This window comes from Notamacropus eugenii, chromosome 1, assembly GCF_028372415.1.
Source record: "Notamacropus eugenii isolate mMacEug1 chromosome 1, mMacEug1.pri_v2, whole genome shotgun sequence".
Classification (NCBI taxonomy): domain Eukaryota; kingdom Metazoa; phylum Chordata; class Mammalia; order Diprotodontia; family Macropodidae; genus Notamacropus; species Notamacropus eugenii.
This window is the reverse complement of record NC_092872.1, coordinates 474,460,829-474,478,571: the sequence shown is the minus strand read 5'-3', so window position 1 is coordinate 474,478,571 and position 17,743 is coordinate 474,460,829. Positions and strand designations below refer to the sequence as shown.

Genomic DNA, 17,743 nt, shown 5'->3' with positions numbered 1-17,743 from the left:
TTTCCTTTCCTGTACTTTGCTTCCAGATGAACTGGCCTACCTGCTTATTTCTTAAATCCACACATTATCTCTGGACTCAGGGACTTTGCACTGTCCGTTCCCCCACTTGGGGAAGGCACTCTCAACTCTGCCCCATAGAATTTTAGCTTCTTTCAATACTCATCTCAGGAGATGCCTCTTGAAGTAAGCCTTTATATATTTTCCCTCCTCAAACTATTTTTGTTTACTCAGGTAGATTGTAAACTCCTTAAGGGCAAAAGGACTGTTTCATTTTTTTCTTAGTCTTCCTATTCCTAATACATAACAGCTACTTAATAAATGAATTGCATTGAAAGTGGTCACCCTCCCCCCCATGTAAAGATCCTCTTCCCAGTGATTTTTCCATCTATGCCTTTGCAATCCCAGAACACTGTTGCAAGAGAATTGTTGGGTTGGAGAGCAAGGCTTTCTGAAAGCTCTTTTCCGTGTCTGATCCAGTTCTGGTAGGAATTATCAATACAACATTACTGCTTGAAATGCAGGTGTGTTCTTAATAGGTGCAAAGAGCTTTCATGTGTGTGCACGATGTTTCATTTGCAGAAACAAGACTCATAAACAGCCAGTATAAACTGTGGCTACCTAAAAATTCAGTCAGAATCTCAGCTGTGATTACAATGGGCATACTCTAAGCTGTTAAGATGAAAGGAGTCTGTGCTAACCTCATTTGTAGGAAAACTTTATTGTACAGAAAACCCAGCAAAGGTTTCCACCTCTACAAATTTTCCCTTGGTTTAAAATAAAGCACTGCATTTAAAAAAGCAATTTACACATATATCTTCCCTAGAAAAATCTTGCTAAAACATGTCTAGCAATTTCATTGATTATACAAAGTACTACACTTAGTGTAATTTAAACCACATTTAAACATTCCAACAGGAATCAAATCACACGGGCAGAACCAAGCATTCTGCTCCTATTACATCTATGTACAAACACATGCAAACACACAATCTCTTAAGTGCTCTTCAGGCATAACAGTGCGACACTAATGCCTTCTACTTAAAATGCTTATTAAACTAAATTCAGCATATATTAAGCTCTTTGGAATAAAGACATAGTAAGCACGATGTACTTCATGAAGTCCATAAACTCGTAACATGGATTCGGGATCCTGCTTTTTGTATTTGCTTGGTCACAAAAGAACATCCCTGCTGGTTCTTTTAATTATTCGGAGTCATAGACTTGTCCAGTTGAGAAGACAAATTAAGTCATAAGTTGGAGTTACACGACTCAGTCAGTCCACACTTGGAAAACTAACAGGTAGGCAACCAAACTGGTTAGTTCACTACTGCTGGGGGGCCTTCTGGTAGGAGAGAGGCAAAGAATGTTTTGAAGACAAGCCATGCAGTGCTCATAATTGAAGGACTGCCTTGTTGACCTTCCAATAAATCCTGCTGGGGAGGAACTAATCCAGGTTCTCCATCTCCATCAGCATTTTCCTCCTACGAAGTGGTAATATAAAAAAAAACCATGAGAATTGATCCTATAATAAAAGTCAGCCATACTTTCCTCTGTATAAAGTAGGATCTGTAGGAAAGGTCTTGTTGAGAATTTATGACCTGGAGCTTTCTTCCTGCCTTCTCACCATAATTGACCTCAAGATGATAATGTTTTGATGGAAGTGCCCATCAGGAGCATAAACTCAAAGACCTACAGTCCTAAAATTTATAGTTAAACAATCACTAAACTACCAAATCGCCATCTTGCTTAAAAAGACTGGTTTATTTTAGGCCCTAAATGGCATGCTTATTTGCAAACCTACCTCAAGTTAAATATACTCCCTTCTTTTAAGAAACCCTTTGCCATACATTTAAAATGATACAAACTAAACAAAAAAAAAAATCAATTTCCAAGATTTTTCCCCAAACATATCTATTAATAATGAGATTATCCATGTATCTGAAATTCTTAAATTAGTAGAATCACTTTATACTGTAAGTATCTGTGAAGTAGTATGTTAGTTATCATGTTGTTCAGTTGTTTCAGTCTTGTCTTAACCGTCATGATCCTATATTGGGGTTTCTTGGCAAAGATCCTAGAGTGGTTTACCATTTCTTTTTCCAGATAATTTTACAGATGAGGAAACTGGGGCAAACAAATGACTCGCCCAGGGTCACACAGCTAGTAAGTGTTTGAGCCCAGATTTGAACTCATGAAGATGAGTCTCACTGATTCCAAACTCAGTGCTCTATCCACTGCGCCACCTAGCTGCCCTGTATGCTATCACAGAATACTTAAAAAGCTCAAAACAGGGGATCTATTTTTACTTATGTAAAATGCAAATTGTCGTTTGCCGAAAATAAACGATGGCTCTTGACATTCATTGTTTTAAATTAAATTGTTTTAAATTTTAAATTCGCTGGTAATCCATTATATCGTTCATCCAATATTTACTGAGTTCTTCTCCTGCACACATAAGGTAGTATGGCAATAAAAATAGCAGCTCATGGTTATTTAATACTTTAAGGCTTCTAAGGAGTCATGTATGATAATAATCCTTCCCTCAAGGACAGTTAACAACAACAAATAGATAATGAATATATTAATTTTGAAGAAAACAAGCATTTTGCTTTAAACTTCTAACTTTCTATATGGCTAAGCTATTGGAAACTAAAGGTTAAGAGGCTGCCTGATGTAAAATGTCATTTCTAGCTACTTGTCTCAATACACGAGAAAACATACCTGTAAATTATTGTTTGGGTCTTGATTCATGGCTACTCGAGGAGGCATATTATTTGGGATATGTTGAGCTGGTCTTTGCCTAAATGGAAACCATCCAACGTGATGCCTTAAAAGAGAGAACATTAAAGTAATCTTAGATACAAACCTTGAAGTAAAGTTTGCATTTTTCCCTTCAAAAGAAGGAAACAAGGCAGGCACTGTCTTAAAAGAGTGAGACCTGACTTGGATAATCCAAATAGGCAAATTCACAAGTAAGAGAACTGAGAAACAGTCCTTGGGAAGTCCACACTTGATTAAAACACTAATAATCACTCTAAAACACAAACTTTGTCAAGTGGTGGCGTCTAAACTCCTGCCAATCATGCAAGAAGGGACTAGGATAGCTTCTTTAATGGATATGTAGGCAGAGACAGACAAATGACCTTATTAGACAGAGAAGCCAGCACCAACTTCATCCCTGTCACTTTGCCAGCTTTGTTGCAAAACAAGTGGCCTCACAAATAGGCTGTTAACTCAAAATTAACAGAGTCTCTGTATTTTTTGATGTGAATATATTCTTGTGGCCTATAAACCATGGGCACTTTGTCATAAGAACATAAAAAGTTATCAGTTTTATTAACCCATTTGAAGTATTCATTATCAAAAATGGAAAATAAAATTGATCTTCACAACTAAGCTACACATTTCCTCATTGTACACTTGTCTCTTAATAACAGCCTATTCAGATTTTAAAAATTCCTTAGGGTTAACCAAGTGGTTTCTTTATAATACCTTGTGAGGTAGGCAGTATCAGTATTACTGTATCCATTTTACAGATGAGGAGAGTAAGGTTCAGCAAGGTTAAGAACCTGCCCACAGGTCAAACAACTAGCTAATGCATTGGAGCCTATGATATGAACTCAAGTAACCTATTCTCAGTTCAATATTCTTCCTCTCATATAGTCTATGCCTGAGCACCAGAAAGATGGACAATTAAAAATGTGATTCAGAACAGTCCCTAGAAAATGACTGAAACCAACCTGCAACGAACAACACTTTAATTGGTTTGAGTCACTCTGTGTAGTCACTACATAGTTTGGTGTTTTGTTTTTTTTTTTAACATTTTGTATCAGGAAAAGAGTAAATTTTCTACTTACAGGTACATGACAAGTGTGGCACCCATGACCATGAGGAATCTGCTCAGAGAAGAGTAAAAATAGAGGATGCTAAGGAAGACAGAGAACGTGGTTGCTGAATATATCCAATCTAACCAGTCACGATTCATCTCATCATCTTCTTCTACAAGAGGACCACCTTGTGCATTCATCCGCAAATTCTGATTGGCTCCTGGATTAACGACCACTTGAGCAGCAGCATTCTGATTGCCAGGCTGATTTTCAGCAGGAAACTGATTGTGAATAGGTGCTGGAGTTGCTGTGGAGACTACAGGTATTTCTTGTGCACTTGGTGATGATGTGAAGGCCCCTGAAGCAGCAGTAGCTGCTAAACTGAAATTTTTTTAAAAAATTGAAAATTTTTTTTTAAAGACCAGTAAATTATTTTTCCCATGAATGTTACTCAAACATTTGCTGAATGAAACTCCTGTTTCTGCCAAGAATTTTGTAAGAAACACTTTACTTTTATATAATTAACATCTTTACTAATAAGCCATATGTTTACTAAAAAGCTTGATGTTGATCAAACAGAGTAGTCAGTTTGAGACACACACACACACACACACACACACACACACACACACAACACACACACTCTTGGTAAATGAGCAGTTTCAAACTTGAGTCTGTTCCTGAGGGTGGAGAAATCTGATGAAAATGTAATTTGAAAATGTTTAACAAAATGAATAAAAATACAGTGCAACACAGATAATGTTAATTTGTGGTTTTCTATGTCAATATGTGGCCTGCAGAAATCATCTCTATTTGACTTTGATACCAGTGATATAAATGAACCCAAATATTTGTGAAACTAATTTCAAGAGAGAATTCACTTACATATGTAATAAATTCATACTTAGCCAATGAAATCACAGGTCTGGTTCCTATCTTTATACTCTAGAATTTGTACTACCCTTTACATACATTCACTTGATTTTCATACAGATGAAAAAACTGAGACACCAAAAGGTTATGTGAATTGCTAATTGTTTCAGAAGCAGGAGATGAACCTCACTAGGTCTCTCCAGACTTCGAGTCCAACACTCTTCACGTAATACCATTTGTCTATTTTGACAAAACCAAATTTTCTTCAGCCTTAAGAGCATTTCAGGATAGTGAGGCAGCACTGCGTGGTGGACAGGTTAGGAAATGGAGTCCAGATGCATGAGATATAATTTCAAATTCTGCCCGATTCTTACTAGCTGTGTGTCCACAGAGCAAGTCACTGAACCTCAGGCAAGTCTTTAAGATCTTGGATTTAAACAACTAAACATTTAAGATATCTTTTTTCTCACATTACACTAAATACACATCTCCATATTACAATGTAAGATCTTATTTATAGTCCATCCAAAAACATTCTTCTTTGGAACAATGAAAAACTTAAGATTTATAACATTAACTCTGAAGACAGTATCACTACATAATTCCATTAGTTCTTATTGAGGTGAAAAAATAGGTGAAAATACTTACTATTGCATGTAATATTGCCTGGCATAAATCTGTTGGAACCAGGAGAGCTGCAGCCAGCCATAGGTAGTATAGCCTGAAAAGCCAGGACCCACACCTTGGTAAGTCTGTTGAATTGCTTCCATTCTTATTTGGAAATAAAAAAAGATAATTTAGGTTTTACTTATTATAAAGAAATAAAACTAAAGCTTATACTCTAGCTAGGGGAATCCAAGTTAGATTCTCAATAACTTACATATAGTAGGATCTACCCATATATTTAAGAGATGGATGAATTAATTAAAACTTGAAAATGGAATAAACTGGCAAGAATCAGAGGAAAAGAATTGATTACAAATATCTGTGTATCATGATAATGGACTCTACTAAACTGACATAATAGATTAATTCCTTTCCCACTTCTTTCACCTTTTCGTTGTAGAAAATAGGCAGAAGCTATGTTGACAGAACATCTACCACCAAAAAGTCACAAATTCACATTTAATTTTCATATTCTAGCTGTATCAATATCTAATTCTCTGTATTTATACCCACACACACATTTCATAAGCAGAGGCTACTGAAGGGCAGAGTCTACACTTGGTTTTTGAAGAATGTTTCTGAAAAGTGACATTTTTGTTTGTTTAAAGCTATCTAGGGAATGGCAAAAGAAACTCCATTTCAGCCTTATTAGTAGAATGACTGTTTTCTGCTTAATTCAAATCAAAAGGTAATTGAATGACCAACACTGAAATTTTTGTCCCCTTTCCCACATTGCAACAAAAACCTTTCCCAACCAAAAGAGAAAATAAAACATTCTAGATTTTCAGGATGATTATTTAACCTTTAGTAGATTGCTCCATAATTCCATTTGAACCAAAATGACCTTTAAGTTTATTTATAGATCCTATATAAATAAGTAACAAAGCACAAAAACTATCAAGCCTCCCTACTTTATGCATAGAGCTTGGTCACATGCTTGCCCACCCGGCCATCGTCAGAGAGAGCACACACAGTGTATAAAAAAAAATGCCTACTCTACTAAAAAATCCAAATCATCCCTGTCACATTGGGTAATACAGTGTGTGCTACTATGAAAAGGGCTTTGATATCACTTAAATTTGAAAGAATGAAATAAAACTTAATAGAAGAGGTTTTTCATGTAAATATATAATAAAATCAGGCATCCATTGTCAAGGGCAACTTTTTTTTCTTCCAGAACCCACAGGTTTGTAAACCTATTTTATTTTCTTTCTCCCACGTTTAACTATATACATATCCAGTGCCATTACAGTTGTACTCAATTAGAGAAGAACATATCGTTTATACTCTTGTACTTCTGTACTCTACAATTCTCCTGTTTTAAAGAACTTAAGCATGATATATAACGTTTCCCTTTTGCATTAATCTATCACTCCTTGGTGGGATATATAGTGTGCTCTGTACAACTTAGGGTACCACAATGGCTTCCCAATATTTCAATCTAGTAATTTCATTTTATACCTAAATTGTCTTGAAAAATAACCTAGTCAATTTATTCCTCTGAAATATGGTTTCAGAACAGCATCTAAAAGCAAATTAATCTACAGAAACTACTTTAAGGATAATTTGAAAAGAATAGAAGAAATTTTCAGGCTGCTCAAATTATTTCTACATTTAGAGCATTGAGAGTGGCAAATTAACAGCTTAATTTTCCACAAAGGCTTTGTGGAGACTGTTGTTATCAAACAAAGCAAAACTGATAAATGATGACTTGCTGGTAAAGGATCTATCCAAATATGTGTGCACATCACTTATGTAGCAAATATAGTCCTGAAAAGTTATATGTAAATAGAGATCACTGCAGCAGCTCCTAACTTGGGCAGGAAAAAAAGCTTCATATATTTATTCTCATTAACCTATAACTGAAATTTAGCAGTTTCTTCAAGTATGAATATAGGCAAAACACTTACCCATTTTTAACATTCAGATTTGTAGAGTTTTCTTAAATTGGAAACTGTACTTGGTGTTTGCAAAAACAACCTCCATGTTTAAAGCATACACTCACCTTGAATTATTTTCCCATGCAAGTGGAGAAGGATTATGAAGAATATCCCTTTGCCTTAATCCACCATTTGAGGAGTCTACAGAAGAAAGTTGGTCTTGATTCAGTCCAGTAGGCTGCTCACTGGATTCAGAAACCTAAGTAATACCAATATGAATGTTGGAGGTTTAATTCAGAATGTAGCTGATGCAATATTAAGAAATAGAGCTTACAAAAAAGAAAGAAAGAAAGATAGCTTAGAGTGGTTTGGGGTTTTGTTTTTTGATGGGGAAAGAGGAAGGGTTTGCAAATATTTCCTGATCTTGTGATTTTCCTTTCTACAACTAAACTTTATTTTTTTATGCATCCAGTGGAATCAATTGAAAATGAACATGACTTTTCAATTAATTTTTCCCCACACTTAGACAGGCATCATAATGTTGTAGAAAGAGTACCAGATTTGGAGGCATTACACACCCTGGGTTTGTATTTTGCCTCTGACACTTACTAGCTATTGGGCCTATAAAATTCAGTCAGTTAGCCTCCCTGAGCATCAGTTTCTTCATTTGTAAAAAAGGGGTTAACAACATTTCTACTACCAACCTTACTAGGTTGTTATGAGAAAAGCTTTTGTAAAATAAATTGAGTTTCACCATTATTTAAGTTTCAAGTTGTTAAACACAGTACTTTGTCTATGGGTACTAAACAGCTAATACTTTCTTAATGTAAGCATTTTTTGGTTTCACTCAATCTAACAAAAGGCCTTAAACTAGAAGGTCATAAAAATCTTTGAGAATGATCTGAGGAAAAGCTTGGATATCTTGTTTCAATGCCTTAGTTTTACAAGTGTGAAAACTCAGGTCTAATGGTGAGAACATTTCCTGATGATACAGTGCATCTTTAGCACAATTGTATATGATAAATACAATGCCAAATGAAATTCCAAACACTGTTTTTTGTATTTAAACCTATCAAGTTCATCTATACAACACAGTCAAAATTCCTAGAATACTGGGGTCTTCTGTATCATTGTGTTTTTTAAAAATAAAACTTCGGATAAGAAAAAATTTAAGATTTCTATTTCCAAGAATAATTATTTATCCCTTGGGAAACAATGCTGAATACCTGCTTCTGAGTCTAACATGTTTAAGGGTTCTATAATCTATAAAGATCTTGGTTTTTGGATAACCAATTGAATATTCCATGTTCACATACTAATGTCAAGGAAAATAATTTGCAAAAGATAGTCACTCATTTACCTTCTATCAAAAGTTGAGCACTATGCTATGTCATACCTTAAAATGGTCTAAATGCAATAAAAATATATTACAAAATCCCTGCTAGTTCATGAATTTGGTTATGCAAGTATATGTAGATCAAATAATATTCTTGTTCATATTAAACTGTTTTCTTTCCTGCTGACATCTGTATTAATATTTATATACTGTCACTTTATTTTTAAAGTACCATTTCTAATTTCTGATCCTTCCTGGGAAAAGAGAAAAAAAGAACATATTACAGCTAAAAAATGATAACTTGAGAGTTTAAACTCAACTGCTTTTTTGCTCAAGAGTCTGGGTGACATTTTTCAAAGCAATATGAAAAACTAGACTTACCTTTTCTGGCATTTTTGAAGGATTTCTTATACTGCAAACCAAATGAAGGACATGCCGTTTTTCATGCTAAAATTAGAAAAAAAAACCCATATAAGGTCCTTATATGCTGAATTGAACTTGGTAGTATATTCAAAAGTTAATTTATAAGTAACATACCTTAGGTAGTATATCTCTGAGATAAAGGTGATCTAACAGCAGCTTTCCTGAATAAATTAATCTCTGGTCCTCTTCTCGCTTATTGAGGGAACAGAATGGAAATCACAATTCAGTTTTTAACTGTGGCAGGTCAATTCCCTATATACTGAACAACCTCTTCTGCATAAAAGTATTGGATATGCTGATTTTCCTCAAGTCTCTCCAGAAAAAAATCCTTCCAAAGGTACTGCTTTAACATCTATAAAAATATTAAATTTAGGAAGCATATTCAACTGACCAGCAGTTCTCACTGATACCCAATATTTAGTAATGCAAAATTCTTTCCACTTCTAAAATTCATAGGAAAAAATGGCTTTTTAATTTCTAGTTATCCTACCACTGAATCTGGAACTTGTTCCGGAAATTATATACAATCTGTACTTTTCAGTCAGAAAAGCAGAATCTGAATTAGGTTTCCAAGACTATATTTTTAAACTTTAGTTTCCACAAAAACCAGGTAGGACTATGTAACACAGATCTCTTTATCATTTTACCTCCAGGAAGAAGAAATTTCCAAATGACACTTAAAAGATTCCTGCAGTTAGTCCACTGAAATATGTCAGATAGGTAGACAGATAGATGCACGCATGTACGCGTGCGCACACACGGATTTGTCTATCAGATTTTCTTTTCCTTGGGCACCTTTTAGAAGTGGCTTAAATTTACAAGGTTTCCTAACTGGTCTCATGTAAATGAATCTTGCCTTATTTAAAGGTAAGAGGTCTTACAATTTTTAACAAAAAACAAACAAAAGAATGTATGAATTACAGGATTTAAAATGTAATAGTTAATACCTGATGGATATAAAACCCTTAAAAAAGGAAAATATCTCCCGCAAATTCTAAGTGAAGATAATACCTTTTCCCCCAAAAGTTGCAATATCCTTAGAAAGGCAGTGTAATAGAGTGGAATCAAAAGATCTTAGTTCAGACCTCATCTTACCAGCTATTTGATTTCTCTGGGTCTCAATTTCCTCATTTGTAAAATAAAAGGACTGGACTAGTGTAGTTCTTTATCATTCTAAATCCACAGGATCTTGATCTTGCATTTTTTATTCTCATTTGGTATTGATTTTGATATTTGCTCTCACAATTTGATTGTCTTGACTCTATTAATTTGGAAATGATTCCATTTTAAGCAACCAGTTCCTATTTGTTAAAATATAATCAATTTCATTTCTCTAATAATGCTATTTGGTCCAAAGCCTCCTGACTCTCTTCTCATATAGTACCACTGATTATGAGGCTTCTATATAGTCTGCAAGCCTTTATTTAAGCTCTCTCCTTTCTACTTCCAAAACCATATTTTCCAACTTTTTTTTGCTGTGTCCCAAACTTTGCATTTATACTACTGAGATAATTTGATTTCTATGCTGAATTTGGAGGGAGAACTTTTATCAAGTTCATTAAATTCCTCTACCTTCTCAGATCTTCAATAGCTGTTAGTGCAGTAAGTTGGAGCTATCTTCACAGAGGCCTCTTGTAAATGTTTGTCACGAACACTGTGATATTAGATGGCCAATGTTCCATGAAATGATGCTGTTCTTGTTGTCTTGGATGAGCACTAATTCCATTAGTTCCTTTATTTATTTCTCCAATAAAAGCCATTCTTCTATTTAACTACAACTTCCTTTTGTCTTCTGGTTTGATTTCTAAGGAGAATGTCAAGGTTGATATGATTCTTTTCTAATGGGAGGTACTTTTCTTTAGTCATTAAGTAAGGATTTTCTCTTATTTAAAATATCAATAGTTAAGCCTATACATTAAAACCTATAAATGTTCTAAAAAACTATTAATTCTTAGGATTCTTCTTTCCTCTCCCCCTTTTTTCTGCCATTCCAGATATGAAAGTTGGTTTCAGGAAACTCAGAAAACTGAGCACCATTTTGTATTTTGATGTTTACAGGCTACTATGACCAAAGAATTTCTCATCCAGGAGTCCGCCTTCTGGGGATGAAATGAGTCTCGAGTGGCTGAGCTGTGCCAGAAAACTGACATAATCTGTTGCTGGGACTCTCCTCCAAGTCTTTTCTGGCAGAGACTCTCAAGAGGTTGTGCTTTGTTGACTAAGCCTTCAAGAACCCAGAGTCACCTAAGCAATGCAGTAGGAGTTTCAGGCATTTATAAACTTGAAAGTTCCATAAATACCAGCTCAAAACAGTACCTGGCATAGAGCATGGAGTATTTAATAAATTCTTGTGGCTTTACCTTACCTATCATTACTCTATGTCACTAATTAATATATTTAACAAAATCACAAAATCGAATGTTTTCTTACAAAACAAAAAATGGCAAACGATTTTGAACAATAAGCCAAACTAAATCTTGAAGCCTGGAAAGAAAGTAACTGCATTAAAGCAAAGGAAAAAATAACTACCCAGATGTTCTTAAGTTTCAGAAAGTTTTAACTTCTTTCTTCTTAACTTTAAATAAAATTGAATGTATTGTGCTGTAACAGTTTCTAAAACAGATATTCTGTAATCCTTTCCTGCCACCTTGGTTCTTTTTGCTCCCCATAATTAAGAATTATATAATTGGAAGCAAACACTACTATTGCCTATTACATAAGGCCACAGGGTAAATAAACAAAGGCTCCAACAACTCATACATGATCACATGAGGGAGGAAGGGCTTCAGATAAAAGGAAAGGTTGACAACACACCCAAACAAGAGAAGACACTGCCATCATGGCACAAAGTCCCATTGCTTCAGAAAGAGTTCATCTCAGATAACCACCCAAACAAGAAAATGCCTCTGTACCAGCAAGAACAAGGACCTAGCTAGGTACACAGCAACTGGAATAAGGAGCCAGGAGAAAGGAAGGTGGGAGAGAGGAGAGCAGACTTTTCAAGCCAAGTCTTTCCCAGTGAGGGTAAACCCAGGATTGTCATAGTATCAATACTGAGAAGGATGAAGACAAGTCAGTGTTAACACTGAAAAGGATTTGGAGACCTGCCCACTGTTTGTCTATAAATTTGCAGACACAATTATGTAACAGATGACACAAAGAACATTAAGAAACTTTATAATTTTTTAAAGAACTATGTTGAGGACATTGGAGAACATCTAATCCAGCCACTTCTTTTACTCGGGAAAAAACTGAGGTCAAAGAAGGGTGAAGCTCAAGGTCACAGAGTCCTGGGGCAGAACTGGAACCAGAAACCCAGGCTCCTGGATTCCCTGCTTTTCTGCCCCCACCCCACCCCCATTCCTCTAGTACTGTTTCCGCTCCGTGGGGGTGGAACAGGGAAAGATTTGGGTTGGAGAAAGGCGGACAAGTGGGCTGAGGCAGATGGAGGATGAAGAACTAGGGTGAGAGGTGGATTGGGTGGATGGGTGGGAGGGAGAGAGACTGAAGGACATCTAGGTGGAGAGGTTACTGGAAAGGACAGACTCCAGGAGGATGAGGAACTGCAGGGAGTTAAGAGGGAAGCAGATGAGAATTGTGAGGGGGAGGGAATGGAAGAGTTAAGGGAAGTGGACTGGAGCGAGGAGATGGAGGAGAGGAAGAGGAGGCGGTAGAGGCCGACAGCAAGGAGGAGACCTGGTGAGAAAACACAGATCTTCGGAGGTGGGGGAATTGTGGAGGAAGACAGGCATGGAAGTTGGGAGACATGAAGGCGGGGAAGGGGTGACAGGAAGGGAGTTAGCGAGCAGCAGAGAGGAGGAAAGGGAATTGCGGGCAAGGCGCGGCGGGGGGACTCGGTGACAAATGGACAAGAAGGCAGGGGACAGTTGCTGACCAGAGGGAAAGGGGCGGGTGGGGGTGGGGGAGGACGGCGGGGGGAAGAGGAACAGCAGAAACAGGTGACAGCTGCTGCAGAATCGGGGAGAGGCCTAGCCGATCTCTAAGGTTCCCCCCACCCCCTCAGCTCTGAATCGCCCCTTGGGAGCGGCGCAGAGGCCAGGCCAGGCCGAGAGCGCAGGGAAGCAAGCTGGGCCATGTCCCCCGGCCTCACCGGTCGCTCGGGGTAGACGCGGCTCAGGTGAGCCTTGAGGCGGCCCACGCTCCAGTTCAGGTCCCCGCTCAGCTCCAGGTCCCGGTGCCGCTGGTTGGGGCTCTTCACCAAGAGGGTCACAGGCTCGGGCTCCATGTCTTCTGGGTTCCCAAGGCTCGGCTCGGCCCGCAGCGGCCTGAGCGGACAGACTAGAGGGCGGTGCCGCCGCCTCTGCTCCCACCCTAGCCTGAGACAAACAGCCGAACGAACGACAGTTTCCTGCTCTGGTGCGCGCGACCCCAACCCAGCCGCCTTTTATGGGCAGCCCCTCCCCGCCTCTGCGAACGAATACACTGGATACACTGTGGCTGAAGTCTATTGGCTGAAGCCGAGGGTCAGCCCCAACGTGGCCCAATCGGAGCGCAGATCCACGAATGGGGAAGAGAAGCTGGGCTGCTGTTCCTAGCCGCTGGACCAAGTAGGGCGGGGCCGAGAGGAACTCTGAGGACAGACTGATGCAAGAGCCTGGAGTTGCGTCACCCTGGAGCACAGTGAGGCTTAGGACTGGGACTTGGGGCTCAGGGGCGTTGAGGCTGGTTTTCCTTGAACCTCGTCCCATCAGGCGGCTGAACTCTGAAGTGACCATGGCCAGTATCCCAGCCTGCGTCCACAGCCTCGAAATCTCTTTGAATGGTTTCGTCATAATGCATAATCCTTGCCCTGCCAGCCCCCTGACCACAGACGATCCCCCGACCTGCCTTAGATGATACCTTTGCCCTTTGTTTCAAAACCCTTCTGTCTGATTTTTTGGCAAATTTCCTCACATGTTCATAAAGCATTTTTATCTGGATCCCTACTTTGACACGGTTACTTCCTACCTTCTAGTATATGTTATCTGTGTAGATAGATGTTAGTTAGCTCCTTGTGACTTCGTTGTCTTTGTCAATCCAGAGCCTTGCGGTGCTTTACTCATACCTGGTGCTTGACAAACGTTTATGACGTCAGATTGAACTTGGTGGTTCAGCCCACAGGCCTTCAAGGGCTAGTGTGTCAGAAAAGACAAAGGCTATGCCGGTCTTAAGAAATCCCAAAGTCATAGTATAGGAGAATTTAGACCTTGGAAGGATCTTAGGAATCATCTCATTTCAAAGAGGCAGAAACAAAGTGAGGGGAAGTAATTTGACCAAAACTGCACAAGGAGTTAAGTAGGGTGACCTTGGAGACCCTGGTTTTTAGCTGGATTTGCCACTTGTATATTATCTACATGACCTCATCAGATCACTCAACCTTCCTAGGCTTCACAGCTTTCTCACCTGTAAAATGAGTGTGTTGAACTAGAGAGCCTCTGAGATTCTTATGGTAGAGTAGTGATTCAAACCCAGATTCCAAATCCCAAATTAATGGGTGTTTTCCACTACATCTGAATGGTCTTAATCTAGGAATACCATTCTTTGAAACAGGGTTTCTTAACCTTTGTGTGTGCATGTCATGGACCTGTTTAGCAGTCTTGTAAACACTATAGATCTCTTGTCAGAATCACGTTTTTAAATACATAAAATAAAATACATAAAATTGCAATGGAAATAAATTATATTGAAACACAGTTATCAAAATATTTAAGAAACAAAGTCACCATCTTCAGGATAAGACTACCTGATTTTAAAGATTTGCTGACAGAGTTCTTTCCTCCAAACAGTTGCCAAATTCATATTCCTAAAGCACAGGTCTGAGGATGTTTTTCCCTTGCTCAAGATACTTTGTTACAAAATACAGACTCCTTTGTTTGGAGCTTAAAGCTCTTCACAATAAGGACACAATCCACCTTTCTGGCCTTCTTTCACTTGATTTCGCCATCAAGTATTCAACATTCCAGTTAAACTGGCCTGTCCTCAGCATTCCATCTCTTGATTTAGTGCCTTTGAACAGCTTTTCCCCTTACTTGGAATGCACTTTCTCCTTACTTCTACCTTTCTGAATCTTTTAACTTCCTTTAAGCCTCAGTTCAAATGCCACGTTCCAAAAGAGACCTTTCCTGATCACATCCCCAATTAAATCCCCCCCATGTTACATTTTCCTTTTTTTTAAATTAGGCCTTTGATTTTATTGATATTGAGAAATCCCAGATAAGAAAAATCCTTCTGTCACTACAGATCTGGACCTGTTCTATAACTTATGGTTTTCAAGAGTATCAGAGTATTTTGATTTGCTTAAGGTCACACAGCTGGTGTGTGTCAGAGGTGGCCACTTAACCCAAGACTTCCTGACTGAGAGGCTGCCTCACTATCTAGTATCCCAACCTGTCTCTCATTACTTTGCATTTTGTATTTACTACTCCATTCTTGTAGACATTGTTCCTACCCCATCTCACTTAAATATAACCTCTTTCAGATCAAAGACTTTTGTTTTATTTTTGTATCCCAATAATAGGGGATTGTTGTTGACCTCATTTGGGATTTTCTTGGCAAGATACTGGAGTGGTTTGCCACTTCTTTCTCCAGCTCATTTCACAGTTGAGAATAGGGTTAAGTGACTTGCCCAAGGTCACACACCTAGTGAGTATCTGAGACCAGATTGGAAGATGTCTTCCTGATTCCCCACCCAGTGCTCTATTCACTGTGATGCTCCATAATAGGGGATAGTGCCTGACATTTAATGAATGCTTGGGGAATGATTAAAAGTCTAGAGTCAATGTAGTGCTATGGGTATTCTCTAGGAGTCCTGATATAATCCTCTAGGATAGGAGAAAGAAAAATGGGAAAATATTAGGGGAAAATTCATTCATTTCTGGTTACTAAAAATAGTTTCATAATTTTTAGAACTGGAAGGCACCTAGAAAGGCATAATACAGTCTCAAAATCCCATCAAAAAAAGTAAAATCTCTAGTACATTCAGTCTTCAAAGTTCCAATGTCAGCACATGGTTTTCCAGGAGAATTGATAGCAACTTTATCAATAGAAACAGAGAAATGTTAGTAGGAGAATGCATGAAGAGGTGGGAGCAGGATGGAACAATCAAGGGCCCAGAATCATAGGGTCCTAGGATTTTTAGAACTGAGAGGAGACTTAGAGATTATCTATTTCAACTCTCATTATTATATCAAACTGGGTTTTGATGGTTCAGAGTGAGTGTAAATAGCAATTGTTTCTGTTCTGGCCAGAAATTCTGAGGGGCTTATACTCCCAGACTGATTCTTTTGGCAAGTCAAATTAGGCCATCTTTCATCTCTTTTCTTATCTAGCCTGAATCACTGAATGGAGATTGCCTCAGACAAACTGAGACCTGGGAAAGACCTTAGCTTAAAAATTTTGAGCTTGTACTTCCTAAGCACCTTGCATGTGGAATGTTGTACCCCGATTCTGGGGAATATTTAGTACCAACTACTCTTACTTTGTAACTTTCATAAATATCCATTTCTAGTAGCTAATTAACTCTGGCTAGCTAATTGATAATCACTGTGAATGATGACTTATGAATAACAGTAAAAGACCTTCTCCTCCTCACCCCAACCCCCTATTTTTGAATTTCCCTCTGGGGTCTTAGTCAGTCAATGTCACTAGAGGTTGGAGGAAGTAGACTTGGTGAGGATGCTACAAATGGATGTGGTTTTATTAAAGGAAATGCCCACTAAAGAAGACGCATTTACATCTGCTTTGCTGCTTCACCCTAAGGACCACCGGGACTTTCCATCTGACTAGTAGCTGAAACCTTCCTGTCTGTTTTCCCCAATTAGAATATGAGGTCCATGAGAACAGGGACTGTTTTGTTCTTCTATGCATACCTCCAGTACTTTATACATAAGTGCTTATTAAATGCTTTTTCATTTATTCATTCATTTCATTTATTCACTTATTCATTCATTTTGAGCTCATCTAGTTTAGTCCCCTTATCTTAATGCTGAGTGAATTGAGGTCCATAGAGATGAAGCAGTGTATTCAATTCACACAGGGAGTAAGTAGCAGTTCTGGGATTACAATCCAGGTCCTCTCATTCCAAATCTAGGGCTATTTCCACACCAATGTGATTCAGATGGAAAGGAGCCAGTATAAACTGTCTCAGACAATAAGTCATCTTAGCTAACCAGTTTTAATTTAGATAGGAAGATTGTGTTTTCTTTCTTGGCTTTTAGTGTAATAGAAAGAACACAAAATTGGAAATCAGAAGAGTTTGATTTGAGCCCTATTTCTGATGGTTCCTAACTGTGTTACCTTGGGTAAGTTGCTTAACAAATCAGAATTTCCTCATCAGCAAAATAAGAAACATAAGGCAAAATGGTGTAGTGGATAGAGCACTGGATTTGGGGTCAGAGAGTCCTGGATTCAAATTCTGCTTCAGATAGCTACTCCTTGTATGAGTTGGGTAAATCACTTAACTTCTCTGAACCTGTTTCCTTGTCTGTAAGATGAGGGGATATGGACTCGATGACTTCTTAAACTTTATTCTTCCAAATCTATGATCCCATGAATGTCCCATGATTCAGAAACCACAAATGCTTACACTACCTATATTATAGGGTTGTTATGAGAAAATTGCTTTATGAACATTAAAGCTATACAGAAGTGAGGTCTTGGGAGAGAGAAACAATGAGAGAGACAGAGAGAAAAAGAGAGAGAGAATGTGGGGACTGGATGAAGTCTTAAAAGGCAAATTC

At 38.1% G+C, this 17,743-nt stretch overlaps 1 protein-coding gene and 1 long non-coding RNA gene across 4 annotated transcripts; one reads left to right on the top strand and one right to left on the bottom strand.

The window, feature by feature from the left end:
* Positions 1–699: 699 nt before the first annotated feature.
* HERPUD1 (homocysteine inducible ER protein with ubiquitin like domain 1) lies at positions 700–14,057 on the bottom strand. Of its 3 annotated transcripts, none has more exons than XM_072632307.1 (8): positions 13,974–14,057; positions 9,120–9,197; positions 8,964–9,029; positions 7,372–7,505; positions 5,349–5,471; positions 3,858–4,208; positions 2,722–2,827; positions 700–1,481 (listed from the first exon to the last, which is right to left on the bottom strand). In XM_072632307.1, the coding sequence occupies exons 3-8, from the start codon at positions 8,973–8,975 to the stop codon at positions 1,317–1,319; spliced, it is 891 nt and encodes a 296-aa protein (XP_072488408.1). In that variant the 5' UTR covers positions 8,976–9,029; positions 9,120–9,197; positions 13,974–14,057; the 3' UTR covers positions 700–1,316. The 3 variants fall into 3 exon arrangements, with proteins under 3 accessions (XP_072488408.1, XP_072488406.1, XP_072488407.1); XM_072632305.1 differs by lacking the exon at positions 13,974–14,057 and adding an exon at positions 13,117–13,461; XM_072632306.1 differs by lacking the exon at positions 13,974–14,057 and adding an exon at positions 10,578–12,335.
* LOC140519380 (uncharacterized) lies at positions 12,604–16,927 on the top strand. Its single transcript, XR_011972196.1, has 2 exons — positions 12,604–12,704; positions 13,030–16,927. It is a non-coding gene; the product is annotated as an uncharacterized lncRNA (long non-coding RNA).
* Positions 16,928–17,743: the final 816 nt, after the last annotated feature.

Coding starts and splice junctions, on each gene's coding strand:
- HERPUD1 (XM_072632305.1), bottom strand. CDS start 13,251: ATGGAGCCCGAGCCTGTGACCCTCTTGGTGAAGAGCCCCAACCAGCGG. Junction 9,030..9,119: donor TCAGAGATATACTACCTAAG/GTATGTTACTTA, acceptor TTCTAATTTTAG/CATGAAAAACGGCATGTCCT. Junction 7,506..8,963: donor CTTCAAAAATGCCAGAAAAG/GTAAGTCTAGTT, acceptor GGTATTACTTAG/GTTTCTGAATCCAGTGAGCA.